General features: G+C 49.5%; 1 protein-coding gene across 1 annotated transcript; it reads left to right on the top strand.

Moving 5' to 3' along the window:
• The first annotated feature begins 1334 nt into the window (after positions 1-1334).
• On the top strand, positions 1335-15711 carry GTPBP4 (GTP binding protein 4). The gene is made up of 17 exons (XM_043883872.1): positions 1335-1480; positions 2390-2560; positions 3830-3933; positions 4014-4150; positions 5163-5263; positions 5460-5552; positions 6121-6312; positions 6395-6460; positions 7386-7475; positions 7919-8029; positions 9299-9376; positions 9634-9685; positions 10128-10228; positions 11916-12113; positions 12996-13061; positions 14207-14350; positions 15211-15711. Exons 1-17 carry the CDS (start codon positions 1433-1435, stop codon positions 15361-15363), a joined length of 1905 nt encoding a protein of 634 aa, XP_043739807.1. The 5' UTR covers positions 1335-1432; the 3' UTR covers positions 15364-15711.
• The last annotated feature ends 69 nt before the right edge of the window (positions 15712-15780 follow it).

The raw sequence follows: 15780 nt of genomic DNA, 5'->3' as shown, positions 1-15780 counted from the left end.
CAGTGTCCCAGCACCCCAGCCTTCTTCTCCGTCCACTCCAGAGGGCAGCCGTGGAGCCGACCACAGCCCTCTGCCTTGGGTGGGCTTTTCCTGCCCTGTCCCTCATCTGTGAGGTTTTGCAAGTCTCAGGGGCCATCTCCTTCCTCCTGACCTCATCTCACCCGCGGCCTGTTTTGCACTCGCAGCAGGTCAGCCCGGTTCTGGGCTGCGCCTTCCGCTCCTGCAGTGACAGCGGGAGGGGAAGGACTGTCTCCCTTCACAAGGCCCCAAGGATGGACCCATCTGCAGTCTGATTCTCAGAGAGGCTGTGCTGCAAATCTGGAATTGTGCCCGCGGACAGTGCACAACTGACTGGAAGTGTCTGGTCCACAGAGGCATTTGGGGCCACCCCTGGCAGGCAGAGCAAAGGTGGGGGGCAAAGTTCCAGGTGGAGTTCGTTGGGGCAAGGCAGTGGGCAGGTCAGTCTGCCACGGTCCGGGGCGCAGAGATGCTAGGACAAGAGCCAGAGTCACCGAGGCGGAGGGATAGATGAGGGGCTTCTGAGGAAGAAGAGGGACAAAAGGCCTGCGGCTGGCCTGGGTTGGGGGAAGGCTGGCAGCTCTGGTGGGGCCAAGATGGGGTGGTGGTGTAGGGTCGCCGGGGGGCCTCGCGGGGGAGGAGAGGCGTTGCTTGTCGCACACGACTGGGCCTCCACGGCCTTTATTTAATAAGATTCAGCAGGGGACTTCCCTGGCGGTCTGGTGGTTAAGACTGAGCTTTCAGTGCAGGGGCGGATGTTCCATCCTTGCTGGGGAAGCTAAGATCCCACCCGCCTCACCGACCAAAAAATTTAAAAAAAGGAAGGACTCAATCGCTCTCACCGGAGGCGAAGAGACGTGAGCGTGCAAAGAGAAGACCCGCGCGCCCCCCACCTCCCTCTCACCCAGCCAGAGCCCGCGCCCCCGCCCCCAGACCCTCGATCCGGAGACCTCAGACCCCAGATCTCCGGAGACCCCAGACCCCCCGATCTCCGGAGACCCCAGACTCCCCGAGACCCCTGGAGCCCTTCGAGCCCCTCTGAAGCACCCCCCCTCCCAGGCTCCCAAAGGCCCCCCAGACCTATGGCCCAGGTCAGTCAGGCCCTGGACCGGCTGGGTAGCACAGATCCTCGGGGAGGCCCCTCAAGACCCTCTCCTTTCTGCTGTGGAGACTGGACCTCATCGCCGCCTTCTCGGCGCCGTCCTCCTCCCGCCGCGCGCGCCCTCCGCCCGGACCCCGCGACCCCTCCTCCGGCCAGGCGAGGGCGCCGTGCGACCCCGAGACGATGCGTGCGGAGCAGGAAGCGCCGGAACTGACGCAACGCAGGCGGAAGTCTCATACTTCTCAGCGGAAGTTATTCCCCGGCTCCTCGGCGGAAGTCCGGGCGGCTGTCCCCTCGTGGCTAATCGCCGGCATGGCGCACTACAACTTCAAGAAGATCACGGTGGTGCCGTCCGCCAAGGTAGGAGACCCCAAGGGCCCTTCTGTCCCCGCTTTTCTAGGCCAGGCCGCGGGACGCTGGGGCTCCGGTGTGTAGCGGTGGGCTGGAAGAGGCCTCCTTCTCCGCCAGGCCCCTTCCTAGGTTACGTTCTCTCGAGATTCGGGCCCCTTGGTTTGGGGTCCTCCCAGAGAGTGGGGGTCCTTCCTCAGAGATTAGGGCCTTCAGGGGGTTGGGATCTGGGGGTCCTTCCTCAGAGATTAGGCCCCTGAGGAGTTGGGTTCTGGGGGTCCTTCCTCAGAGATTAGGGCTCTCAGGGGGTTGGGATCTGCCCGGAAGAGACGCGGAGAGTCAGGAAGCTCTCTGAAGTAGGTGGGTCTGCGTGGTCTCTGTCAGACTGACGACCGGCGGCAGCATGCCTCCCAGAGCAGACAGCGTCTCATACCTATCTGCTTGAACGGCTTGCTCAGGACTTCATGCCGGAGTCTTTCATGTCCACCTTACCTTGGGAAATTGAAAACAGCGGGTTTTAGTCTTACCAGTTATTTTGTGTGCTGTCAAAACTGGAGATACACAAACCGAAATAGTAGAACTGTTTCTGTTTAAAACATTATTTTTTCCTGATTTGTGCTTGAGTTTTCTGGGTACTTACGTTTCAGATGATTTTAGGTTCATGGAAGTTAGGATAATGTCAAGAGTGTGGGATAAAATTTATTTCAGCAGGCATTTGCCGAGTGTTTTCATAAAGGCAAGGAACCATAAAGATGAACACAGCTTTACACTGAGGATTTAATTAGAATAGTGTTTGTAGTTTAAAATAGAAAAAGTGTTTGTAGTTTAAAATACATTGTTGAACATTAGTCTTTTAAGGTGATTTCAAATAAGGGGGTGAAAGGAGACATTTTTGGTGTTAACTGTCTTATTTTTTTGCAGGACTTTATTGACCTGACATTATCGAAGACTCAACGAAAGACTCCGACAGTTATACACAAACATTACCAAATCCATCGCATTAGACATTTTTATATGAGGAAAGTCAAATTTACTCAGCAGAATTACCATGACAGACTCTCACAAATTCTGACCGATTTCCCTAAATTGGATGTAAGTGACTCTGTGGGACGTAAGTGATTATGTAAATATTAACCTTCAGGCAAGGTTAAACCAGCTGTGTCTACTCAGTTGACCAATAGTGAAGGAAAGAGGAAATGACTTGTCAAAGTTTACTCTGAAAGTTAGTAACGAAACTGGGAGCAGATCAGAGGTTTTTTGATTCCTTAGTATCTTGTTTTCCCAGTGAAACTCCCATCTCTGAGGGCCCGGAGCATGCCTCAGGCTTTCTCTGTAACCTCTAGACTGTGGGGACAGTTGGAATTCTGAAAGCTGTGGACTGAATTCAGAAGCCCAAGGTTCTGGTGGCCTATGTGTGTCCTCTCCTCCTCCTTTCCAAGGCTCCCTTTCCTGTGGCTTCAGATGGGTCCAGTGGCTTGAGGCCCAGCAGTGTGTGTTATCTTGTTGCTGCGGCTGATGGTTAGTGTGCTGTTAGGAGAGGCCGTCTCGTGGGGCGCTGCCTTCTTCACTGAGCCCCCAAAGTTAGGCCCTGCTGCACCAGCCTTCTGCCTGCGTGCTTAGCTGCAGGATGCAGGAGTGGACCTTGCCTGTGGAGCCCCTGAGTGGGACCACGTGGTTGCAAAGTTGCTGAGATGATGATGGATGTGGGGTTTGCAATACAGCTTGAGAGCCTTAACTGCCCTGAGATAGTCCCTGAAGGTGGGTTAAGGCAGAAGAGATTGGTTCATGTGACAGAAACTGCAGGTGTAGAATTCTAGGACTTGATGCTAGTGCTTAGTGGCCACTGGCTGAAGGAGGGTATAGTTTCTGGGGAAAGTGCAGGTACTTCGGAACGTACCTGAGGATGAAAAATGCAGTAAGGATGAGGTGACAGCACCAGGAAACACCTGTGCAAACAGAAGAAAAGCAAAGAGACAGGAGTTTTAAAACTTTCTTTTTAAGTTTTGGGCAATAACAGCACATTTACAGGTTAATGGGACTGGCTGGATGGATGGGAAAGTATTTCTGGAGCTCTCTTCTTGAGCCCAAGGGGTGGGCTCTGGTGCCCAGATGGAGTTGGTCCTGGCCAGGCCTGCACAGGGCAGGTGGACTTGGCTTCCCCGCTGACTCTGTTTTTCCTCTGTGACTAAATAGTCACTGTTCAGGAGAGAGGCCTGGGGAGAAGATTCAGGGGGGAGGGTGGGCGATGAAGAAGGGCAAAAGGTGTGATGTGTTTCCCTAGGAAGTTATGTTCAAGTGTTATCCACACACCAGAGGAGAAGCTGCCAGACCAAGGTGACCATTCTGTTGTTCTTGTTACAGGATATTCATCCATTTTATGCAGATTTGATGAACATTCTCTATGACAAGGATCATTACAAGTTGGCTCTAGGACAAATAAACATTGCCAAAAATTTAGTGGACAAGTAAGGGATTTTCTTAATGTAGTATTTTTTAAGTTATTGTCAAAGGAGAGCAAAATCTTACACATTTTTCTGTTTTTCAGCGTAGCTAAAGATTATGTTCGGCTCATGAAATATGGTGATTCTCTGTACCGTTGCAAGCAACTGAAACGCGCTGCTCTCGGGCGGATGTGTACTATTATCAAAAGACAGAAGCAGAGTTTGGAATATTTGGAACAAGGTACTTGTTATGCATCAGCAACTAACTACTTGTTAGTGCATTCTGTTAAAGTACTTGTTTGTTGTTAAGAGTTATTTTTATAATGTTTATTTTTGTTTTGTTGTAGAGATCAAAGGAACAAATTATTTTTCCCAGTCTAGCCTGTAAGAAAGTCTTAACAGATTAGATGTGATTGAAAAAGCAGCTAGAACTTAATTAATGCTTACGTGTTAGTAGCACTATTAAAAACATTTATGTCTTTCAAATTTAATAGGCAAGGCATGTACACTATAAATGGCAAGGAGATACCAAAATGTATAAAAATAAAGTGACCCGTAGTTTTACCTGTTACTGACATTTTAGTGTGAAACATGCTAGCATCAAACTGCTATTCCAGTTTTGTTACCTGGTAGTTTTATTCAGTAGGTGAATTAATGTAGAACAATTTTTATTGAAACAACTTTTTGCTGTTTTGCACGCGTATATATTTTTACATTTCAATTATTTTTAACTGATTGGATTTTGATCCCCTCTCCCAGCATCTCGCATATAATTTGCAACAACATCATAACTCTGAGCTGCTTTGACAGTGCTTCCAGTCTTCGGGTAGGTCTTTAGGTGGCCTGCCCAGTGTGCTGCTGGAGTAGTCGAGGTCCTGAGGGTTGCTCGTTAAGTGGAAAAGGAGCCCTGTAGGCCAGGAAGTGCTAGAGCACATACTTGCTTGAATTGCCCTTTCAAACTCGACTCTCTGCTCAGTCCTCTGGGTTGTGTGGTCTGGACCCCACCTCAGTCTACTGGGTGGGAACCCACGCTGTTTGGACGTGGGAGGAGGGTTCTGGGTTCAGCCTGGATACCCCTGCAACTGGTCTCTTCTCCATTCATTCATGTTTTCTCGTCACGTGTATGATCATTGTTGGAGTGCGATAACATGGCCACAGGCCTGGAGTGTACAGCTAAGTTGAGCAGACCATCAGCTTTGAGTTGCTTATGCTTTTTCATGAAGTTAAGCACATTTACCTTCGCCTTCTCACAGTGCGTCAGCATCTGTCCCGTCTGCCCACCATTGACCCGAACACGAGGACCTTGCTTCTGTGTGGGTACCCCAACGTTGGCAAGTCCAGCTTCATCAATAAGGTTGGTGCTGTCCCCGCACTGATGGAGGACCCACTTGCGTAGACTGAGGGGGGCTGCCTGGTCAGTGCTGGCTCTTAGCAGTCTTGTCACGTGAGGTGTCGTGGGGTCTCTTCTGACCGCCGACAGTCTTGATGCTGTGCGGCTGAGGCGTGTCTGTTCTGAGAGTGTAAAAGTCAGAACCTGTGGTTTGTTCCAGGTGACAAGAGCGGATGTGGACGTCCAGCCCTACGCCTTCACCACCAAGTCTCTCTTTGTGGGGCACATGGACTACAAGTACCTGCGCTGGCAGGTGAGCGCTAGCCTGGGGTGTGCGGCCTCATTCCTGGCGTCTGGCTCTGGGCTTCCTACCGATGAGGGTCTGCCCATGTCCAAGGAGCCTGGGGGCTTGGGAGCAGGTCCCGGGTCGCCAGGAGCACCCCCCACCCCCCATGGACAGGCTCCAGGGCTACATGGGGGCCGCTCTCCGTCCTCGGGTGAACTTGGGACACAGCAGCTCCCGATGTGGTGTCTGCGCTCTGCTTACAGCAGGACTTCTGATTGATGCATCCTCAGAAACCCAGAAAGGGTGGCGCAGCCTGTGTTCACAGTTGAATGTAATGATTCAGTGATGTTGTTCTGAGCACTTGGGGGCTTGCTGGTTAATCTAGGGCTAATAGAAAGAGCAGTCCTCTTTTTATCCAGTCCTCAGCGTTGCTGGTGGGCTCGTTCCTCGGTGAGAGCCCCTCCCCCAGTTTTCACTTGTCCTTTCTTCCTCTGCCTTGTTCCTGCACCGTGGTCAGTGGGGAGCTCCGCCAGGGCTGGGTCTAGGTCTGTGGGCACCCTTGGCCTGTGTGCTGGGCTGACTTGTCTGCCCACAGGTGGTGGACACCCCTGGGATCCTGGACCAACCTCTGGAGGACCGCAACACCATCGAGATGCAGGCCATCACGGCGCTGGCCCACCTGCGAGCCGCAGTGCTGTATGTGATGGACCTGTCAGAGCAGTGCGGCCATGGGCTTGCGGAGCAGCTGGAACTCTTCCGGAACCTCAGGCCACTCTTTGTCAACAAGGTAGGTGTGGGCCGGTGTGGGGTCTCTTGAGTAACATGCAGTGCGAAGGTGAGGATTTCATTAGTTTTCTTCCTCGCTGCAGCCTCTTATCATCATAGCAAACAAATGTGATGTGAAGAGGATCTCTGAGCTTTCTGGGGACAATCAGGTAAGTTGCCTCGATGTTTTCAAAATTTTCTGATGATTCTGAACCTCGTCTCCCACAACCAGAGTTGAGAAGGAACGTTAGTGATGCTAGTTCACAGAGTTTTGTTTTATGGTTGCGATTATGTCCTTAGTGACTGAGTCACTGTAACCTCATGGATGCCCATCAGTGGCAGAGGGACCATGAGGTTTCCTGTGGCCTCTCTCAGAGGCCATGGGGCTGGCAGTGCCTGTGGTCAGAGCGGCAGCTCCAGGAGCTGCTTGTTGGGAAGGGCTGTCTCTCAGCTGGGCACCTGGGCAGGTGGCATGGGTACGGGTGGCCACGCTGGTCATGCTGTGATTGGTGTTTCCAGGGAGGAGGGGCCTAGGAGGGAAGCAGAGCTCCATCCTGAGCAGCCTGAAGTCCTGAGCTGGGCACTTGTTTCTGGACTGGGGGAGTGTGGTTGGGCGGGCGGTGAGGTGTCAGGTAGCCTTGGTGGAGGCGCAGGTGGGGTCCTTCTTAGGGTCTTAGTGGTTCGTTCGTTGATGAGTCTTACCTGTTTCTGAGGTGTTTTCTTGGGAACTATCTTAGGCTGAGGAGACCAGGTATTTATAAAGAACAACATCGAGAGCATTGTCTGTGAGATATATCTTGATTTTGCCAAGGTTCTTTTCAGAAGGGTAGGCCTCACAGAATGTTCTTGAGTGCCTCAGGTTTGCTTGCTGCACTCTGGTTTGATTCTCCCCATAATGTGCATTGTCAATCACAGCAGAATTTAGGGACAAATAAATAACAGTTTTGGGGAGATGTTCTTCAGAAGAAATAAAAACCACAGAGGTGTTTGTTGTGATTAACATCTGTAGCACCTGTTTGAGGAGTTGGACGGTTTGTGGATGGGAAGTGAGGTTAAATGCTGCAGCTCATGTTTACTCATCCATTGTGTTCCCAGAAAATATTTCTAGACCTGCAGGCGGAAGGCTTTCCTGTGGTGGAGACCAGCACACTGACGGAGGAGGGGGTTATCAGAGTGAAGACAGAGGTCAGTCCTCCCTGTAAGCGGGCCTGTCCTTGATAGGAGGTTGGTCAGCCCGGAGCTCTAGCAGCCCCGCTGAGAGATGCGTCCGGGTTCCCTGCCCTCTCCGCACCCCCTCCTCCTGCCCTGTGAGTGTTGGGAGTGGGGGTCACACTCCCACCACGGATCGTCTGCAGCGGTCCTGCCCCCTCGGTTCTTGCATTGGGCTGGGCTTGCCCTGACCCAGGAAGGGAGACAGCAACCGCTCCCCACTCCAGGAGCACACAGTCTGCCCCGGGCAACTTCCTGAACTTGGGGGTCCCAGCACCCAGCCTGCAGAGGCTGCTCTGAGGGAGAGCCCCGCAGGTTCCAGCCTTGGGTCCATCTGGCGAGGGGCTCTGGGGCCCTTTCAGATGTGATGGGACACTGGATGCCCCGTGACCCAGAGCCGTGCGTTCTCATCCTCCTAGGCTTGTGACAGGCTTTTGGCTCATCGTGTTGAAACCAAAATGAAGGGAAATAAAGTGAATGAGGTGCTGAACAGACTGCACTTGGCTGTTCCCAGCAGGAGAGATGACAAGGTGAGACCTCCTATGGAGGCCCTGGAGTCAGGGCTTGTGGGGCTGGTGGGGTTTCTTGGGTGCTCTTAGATCAAGGTCACACCATGTGTGTGACAGTATTGAAAAGGTGAAAGGAGGAGCCAGGTTAAACTGCTGCTCCCTGCACCAGAGGCTGCCTCCTGAGCTCATCTCGTTTATCTTTCCAGAAACATTCTGGCATATCAGCTTTCCTCAAATTTTAAATAGGGTGGTATGCATAGGTCTCTTTTTTTAATTGCAAGTTTATCTGTAGAGTGAAATTTAAGACATGCCATCAAAAATGTCATTGTTCTCAAAAGTGCACTGGAAGTTTATGATCCTGACGGTTTGAGAATGCACACTTCCTATTCTATCAGTATGACAGACCACAGATGATTCTGTTGTCGTGGTGTGTTTTCTTTTAGTCTGCGTTGCACAGCTTTCGGGATCTCAGTCCCTTGACCAGGGATTGAACCCGGAACCTGGCAGTGAAGGCTGGGAATCCTAACCACTAGGCTGCCAGGGAAGTTTCACGGGGTTTTTTTTTTTTTTTTGTTGTTGTTAATTATTTTGATGTTTTCTTCTTGTATTCTGTTCATTCAACACTAATTTTTGGTGACCAGTCTGGGAACTAACAATAGGTAAAGATGATTGCCAGTGATGTTTGTTACTGTAAAACTATTTGTTCACAGAAAGTTGTGCCAGTTTTCAATTTTTTTCAGTACCACACATCTTTTTCTCCAAAATAAAGTGAACATTATAAGAAGTGATGTTTCTCCGTTGTGGTTTCAGGGAGTTGTGCTCACTGATTATTCAACTTGATTGTTTCTAGTTACTGAACGTTGTGTGGAACTGGGTATTTCATGGTGATTAACATACCGATTGAGTTCTTCACTTCTGTAGGTTGATTATCTCTTATTGATTTCTAATTTTTATATTAAGGAAGTCAGACTTGTGTGTTCTATGCATGTGTGCTCAGTCACTTCAGTCATGTACGACTTTTTAGGAGCCCTAAAGGAGCCTGCCAGGCTCCTCTGTCTTTGGGGTTCTCCAGGCAAGCATACATGTGTTGCCATGCCCTCCTCCAGGGGATCTTCCCAACCCAGAGGTCCAACCTGTGTCTCTTGTATCTCCTGCATTGCAGGCGGGTTCTTTACTCTTTACTAGGAGTGCCACCTGGGAAGCTCTGTACATTCTGTAGACATTTTTTTTCTTTTTGTATTTTGATTCAGCAAGCATTTCACGTGGGTATTTCCAATCATGTTTTCGCAGGAGAGGCCCCCATTTATCCCTGAAGGTGTGGTGGCACGCAGGAAGAGGATGGAGCTCGGGGAGCCGAAGAGGAAGCGGGTAGGTGAGGGAGCCCCAGGCCTGTGCTGGAGTGGGGACAGGGGCGCCTGGGAGCATAATCCCCAGGTCTGGGACCCCCTCCTGGGTTGGGGGACAGGGCTGCCAGGGGTGGAAGCAGGTTTCCCACTGGAAGTTGGTGCTGAGCTTCAGGTGGCAAAAGGTTGGAGAGGGGTAATGCCATGGGGCTGGTGGGCACCTGACAGTTCTGGCCTTGGGGGTTGGAAGTGCTGATGAAAACTATTGCATTTTCGTTGCAGGAACGGGACCTGGAACTGGAGATGGGAGATGATTATATTCTGGATCTTCAAAGTAAGGGCTCAAGTGTGGTAGTTGTTTTAAGATGCTAGGTATGTGAAAAGTATGAGAGTACCTTAGTGGGTACAAGTGTCCAGCATTTTGTTAGTTTAATTTCTTGAAGGTGAGAGGTTGCCAGGATGCTGAGATTTTTTTCTTTCCAGGTAAGGTTTCTCTTGTTTTTGGTGAGGGATTATTTTTGTACCTTTCCTGGTGTATACTGCTGGGCCAGGCTGATAGCATCGATAGTCTCTTGTTCATGCCTTAGGACTCTTGGTTTTGAGGTACTGATGGGCCCTGGCATGAGCGTGGAATAGTCCTCTGCTCAAGCACGTTACCTTGTTTACCTGGTGCTGAGCACAGATGCTCTACTGTCTTTGCAGATGTGGGACTTGGTTAAGTGGTGACTCTTTGGGCATCCGGTAGTTGACTTTTTTGTTTGTTTTTTGACCTTTAGAGTACTGGGATATAATGAATTTATCTGAGAAACATGACAAGATCCCTGAGATCTGGGAAGGCCATAACATAGCCGACTATATCGACCCTGACATCATGCAGGTTTGTGTCCCTGGTGACATTGTGTGTCTTTTACTCCTCTTCAGCCTGACCCAGGAGATAGGAGCACAGCTTCTTACTCCACTTGTCCTCGGCCCTTGTTCCTTCTGTGCCCACCAGGAGCCTGGGCTCTGCCGCCTGGGGCCCCGTGTTCAGCCCTGTGTCCCTCCACCTGAGGCTGGTGCACACTCTTTCCTCCACCAGACCTCCCTCCCTGTCTTCCTCTGCTGGGCTCAGGGTGCCTCCTTCATGAAGGACTCTTGTGTGTGGACACTCCAGTCACCTGCCCAACCCCGCCTCACCCCACGAGTGGACCCTCTGATGGGGCTGCCCACTCCCCAGCCTGACCCTCCTCTTCCCTGGTCCTGCTCTGGCACTCGCGGTTGGCCCCTTTCTCACTTGCTATTTCTTAACATACGAGTGTCCACAAGTTTCTCTCTTTTTTAAAAAAAACAAAGCCTTCCTTAGACCCTGTGTTCCCCTTCAGTTGTGGTCCTATCTTTTCTGAGTAACGTCTTTCTTAATGTGTGAAAGTGTACGATCAAGTGGCATCTAGTACATACGCGGTGTTGTGCAGCCACCACCTCCCTGTGGTCCCAAAACCTTTTCATCATCCCTAAGTAACTCCCAGCTCTGACAGCACTTCTCCCCTCCCTGGCCTTGGGCAGTCACATCCTTTTTTGTGTCTGTCAATTTGCCTATTTTGTGTATTTTATATAAGTGGAGTCACACAGTAAGTTGACCTCCCACTGAGCATGGTATTTTCAAGGTTTGTCTGTGTTGTAGCATGTGTCGGAGCTTCCTCCCTCTTAGTGATGTTCTATTTCAAATGTATGGCACATTCTATATAGTATATAGTTCATGCTCTCATCTCATGGATGGACATAAGGGTTGTTTCTACCTTATGGGTGTCTTGGTTCATGTATTAGTATTGAGTGTTTTTAGCATGTCTGGGCAGATTCCTAGGAGAATTGCTGGATCATAAGGTAATTATATGTCTTACTTTTTGAGGAACTATCAGTTCTTGGGCGGTGTCCTTGATTTATATTTCATGTCTTCGTCTCTTCAGTTGTGCCTGTTGCTCTGTCTCTTATTGTGTAGCAGCCTGCTTCCACAGTCTGGGCTCTGATGGCCCATGATTGGCTTCACCTTGCCTATCCCCTTCCAGTCTCCTTCCCTCCTGCCTTATCACACTAGTAGTGATAGGGGCACCTTTGACTTGGGCTCTTGTTGAGGTTTATTATACATTTTTAAAGATATTATTAACCATACAGCTAATGAGCTTGTATTTGGAACGGCTTTGGGAGGATACACAAGCTGTCGTGGTCCAAGGCCAGTTTGGGTTGATATTTATGGTTCTTTTCAGGACAGAGGTTCTCTTGTGTACCTGCTAGGAGAGAAGAGAATGTTTTACATGTCTTAACCTTGGAGTTGGGAGTGATTCTTTTTTTTTTGGGGAGTGATTCTTTTTAAGAAAGGTAAAGAAGTGGCATGGAACAGTCTGCTTCTGTGGGTGTAGTCTTCTTGCTCATCTCTGCCTGTTCTCAGGGAGGTGAGCCTTGGTGAGGCCACATGAGCCTGAACCTGGCATTTGTATCACCTCGAAAGGCTTAGGGGAAACCTGGTTTTTGTAAAGGTTGTTATGTATGAGTTTTTCATTGTTGACTTTATGACTTTTTTTTTTTTAAAGAAATTGGAAGAGTTAGAAAAAGAAGAAGAACTAAGAACAGCTGCTGGAGAGTATGACAGTGAATCTGAAAGTGAAGATGAAGAAATGGCAGAGATTCGACAGCTGGCAAAACAGATTAGGGAAAAAAAGAAGCTGAAGATTCTACAGTCCAGAGAGAAGGACACACAGGGGCCCAGGATGCCTCGGACGGCCAAAAAGGCAAGTGTTGTGCTCAAGAGTCAGTGGTTCTTTGTGTGCGGGCATCTGTATGGCCCTGCCCTTTGGTTGGTGTAAGTTGACTTTTGAGGTTGGCTGAGTGTTGACCTTCTATATTGTGTTCCACCCTTTTTTGGTGACTTTCACTGTTGGATTCAACTACTTTGTAGCTGTACAAATGAAGATCGTGAGTTATGGGTAAATTTGTGGAGGTAAACTCATCAGTTAACATGTCCTTATTCTTTAATTCTTTATTGGTCAGGACTTAACTTTTTACTTTCTTCAGAAACCTAACACAGTCTAACTCAGAGCCAAAGTGATTTATCTGAGCCCTGTGACTGGTTAGGATGGGGAGGTTCACGCTGAGGCACAAGTGGATTGGATGGAGCCAGGGTCCTCTGGTCCTCGGGTCCGTCTCCTTGGGCCCTGGCTCTTGTCTGGAGTCACTGCGCCCAGGGAAGGAGGATGGTGTGGGGGATGGTTGAGTGAGCTGGGCCAGGCTGTCTCCATGGAGCATACGTGTGTGTTTGACATGTCATTTCTGTGTGGTGGTGGATGATGTGGACAGCTGTGGCATTGCTGTGTCCCCCCACTGTGGGGGAGGAGGTGCTGGCCTCTTGGGTCTGCATGTGGGAACCCCTGGGGAGCTGAGCGGAATCTGGGGGTCACTTGTATGTTGTCCTGAGTGTAATATATAATCACACAGAAAATGTTAACTTTTATGTTATTTAATGAGTTCTCGAAAAACATGCATGTGAGCCCAAGTAAATAGTTTCTAAAATAAGTGTATCATGGATCATTGTTCTGTACATTTTTCCTTGAGTTTTTTTTTTTTAAAGGTTTCATCAAACTAATTGTTTAAAACATTGTCGTTTCCCCCTTCAGGTTCAGCGGAAGGTCTTGGAGGATGAGATGCGCAGTCTTGGTGTTGACATGGATGACAAGGACAATGTGAGTGCGGACGGCTGGGGTGGGGGTGGGGAGCTGTTCTGGGAACCAGGGCAGGAACAGGTTACAGAGGAGTTGGTGCTTCCGGGGTTTGTGTTGATAATTACGTTGTTTTGCACAGTTCTTATTTTTGAGCTGTGACTTTGATTTTGGTGACCAGTGTCTTCATATTGAGCTTTAATTTGTTTCAGTTTAGACAAAGTAAATGGGAGGTGGTGCTGAGTGCCTTGGTGTGAGAGGAACATAGGCTGTAAATAGTTCAAAGTCATGCCTCGGACCCCAGAGGTTAGAAGGCATTTCACATACCTTTTTTAGTGTCCCAGGTTTTCTTGATGAATTGAGCCAGAGTACACATCTTTGTATGAAAGAGCATCTTCATGTTCTGGATTATTTCTCAAAGCAGTTTCTCAGAAGTGGAATTACCGAAACAAGGAAAACCATTGTGTTAGACTAATCGGATTTTGATAAGCCATGCATGCTATTCACATTATGTCTCCTGACTAATGATTATCGGATGTTGGGCTCTCGGCCAGCCTTCCTCTCACATCACTGTGCAGTCTTATTTCCAGACAGTAACCTGAGGGGCATCTTGAGCAGGGGCCTGCAGAAACTGTCCTCAGCACCCGGGTCTTTGCTCAACCTCATGGCTGAGCTTTCTGGCGGCCAGTAACTGCAGAAGGGGGTTGAGAAGGAGGGCAGCTCTTGACAAACCGTGCTGCTCAGGAGGTTGAACAGGCAGCTCTGAGTAGCACACAGCATCTGTGTGAGTGAAGACGAATATTTGACCAATAATTAATGGGGACTGTGTGTACTTTATTTTTTTTTACAGTGTTTTATTTTTTTAAAGATTTGTTTCTTTATCTTGGCCATGCTGTACTGCATTTGGAATCTTAGTTCCAATGACCAGGGACTGAACCTGCATCCCCTACGGTGGATGGGAGGACTCTTCCCCATTGGTCCACCAGGGCAGGCCCTGACTATGTATGTTTTAAATGTATTTAGCTTGTTCGACGATGGTTCTACGAGCCCTCCATGTGCCTTCTCCCCCCACTGGAGTAATTTCATGTTTGTCACTAAGGCCGGGACCCCGAGGTGCCAGGATCCCAAGGCGCTGGGACCCCGAGGCACTGAAGCCTGCTCTGTTTCAGGCCCATTATGCAGTCCAGGCGAGAAGGTCTCGGAGCATCACCAGGAAGAGGAAACGGGAAGACTCTGTCCTGCCTGCCTCTGTGACCCGCAGTCAGAGCTGTTCTCGGCCTCCACGTGATGTCTCTGGTCTCCGGGATGTCAAGGTTAGTCCCTGTAACTAGTAGCTAATAACCTCTACGGTTGACCCCTCAGGGGGTCGGGGCAAACATTTGGAGCCGCAGAGATTGTGGGGTGGGTGGTGGAGTGTGCTTGGCTGAGTGCTGCACCCTAGGGGTTGGGCTTGGCCCCTGCACCGCCGGGTATCCATGGGCCTTTTCTTTACACGTGTGTGTTCCTTCTCAGGGCAGACAGAGCAGGGTATTGCAGGAGCCTTGCAGCCTGAGCCTTGGTCCCAGCCACTCAGGGCTGTGCTAGGAAATAGTCCTGCTCAGAGCCTGGACATGGGGCCCTCACCCACCACAGCAGGGAGCTGTTTGGGGCAGTCTTTAGGAAAAGACACTTTGGATGTGTACAGTCTCTTTTTGTGGCAACTACTACTTTTCCTTTTTTTCTTTAAATATAAAAATGGTTAGTTTCAGCATTTTGAAAATTCATCTAGATGAGAAAGTCTGTGTATAAACTGATCAGCAGTGTGCTTTCAGGGAGCCATTTCATCCAGTAATCTGGACTTAATACCAGCATTGCCACTTGTCAGTCAGATATGAGTAGCTCCATGGCCGGATCTCCATGCCCTCATCTGCTGAGAGGGAAGTAGAACAGAACAGAGTACCTGATCTTGCAGGTCTGAGAGTGTCTGGTCCTCACAGGTATGAGACTGGTCTGGTACAGTTTTCATCCTGTGGGTACTGTGGTATGTCCACGGGAAAATGGTGTGAGTGATGCTCACGAGGGCTTCTCTTCACAGCACGGACCTGGACTGTTCACGTCAAGTGTTAACAGGTAATGGAAATTCACTTGGAAATTTGGGTTTTCACAACTGATAGGTTTTTCTTTACCTTTGTAGATGGTGAAGAAGGCCAAGATGATGATGAAGAATGCTCAGAAGAAGATGAATCGCTTGGGGAAGAAAGGGGAGGCAGACAGACATGTGTTTGACATGAAACCGAAGCACTTGCTCTCAGGAAAGAGGAAAGCTGGTAAAAAGGACAGGAGATAGTGTCCTTTGCCGCTGAAGCACTTTGACCCCACTTTTTCCTGGTTTGGTTTCACAGAGCTGGGAGTCGTGATCTGTAAACTGAACAGAACAGTGAAGTAACTCAAGGACTTGTGCTTTGCTGAAAGCTATGGTTATGCCTTAAATGTACGGGTGTGGGTAATTTTTGTCACTGTATTATATTACAGATATTTTGAGTGGGCAGTGGTTTCTCATTTCTTAAGTTTTGGTTGCTTCAGACTTGCAGGAGAGGAAAGATTTATTGATGTGACTGTGTTGCTTTTGATGGACAAATCTTACTCTTGTGCAAGAGAGAATTTTGGTCATTGCACATGAAGAGTCCCTTTTTTGCAAACACACCTGTTTGAGGGTGTGGACAGAAGTCTGCCCTGAGGCACAGGAACTGGTGAAAGGTTACAG

This window comes from Cervus elaphus, chromosome 23 (genome assembly GCF_910594005.1).
Source record: "Cervus elaphus chromosome 23, mCerEla1.1, whole genome shotgun sequence".
Lineage (NCBI taxonomy): Eukaryota > Metazoa > Chordata > Mammalia > Artiodactyla > Cervidae > Cervus > Cervus elaphus.
Note: the sequence above shows the minus strand (reverse complement) of the source record. Positions and strands in the feature narration are given on the sequence as shown.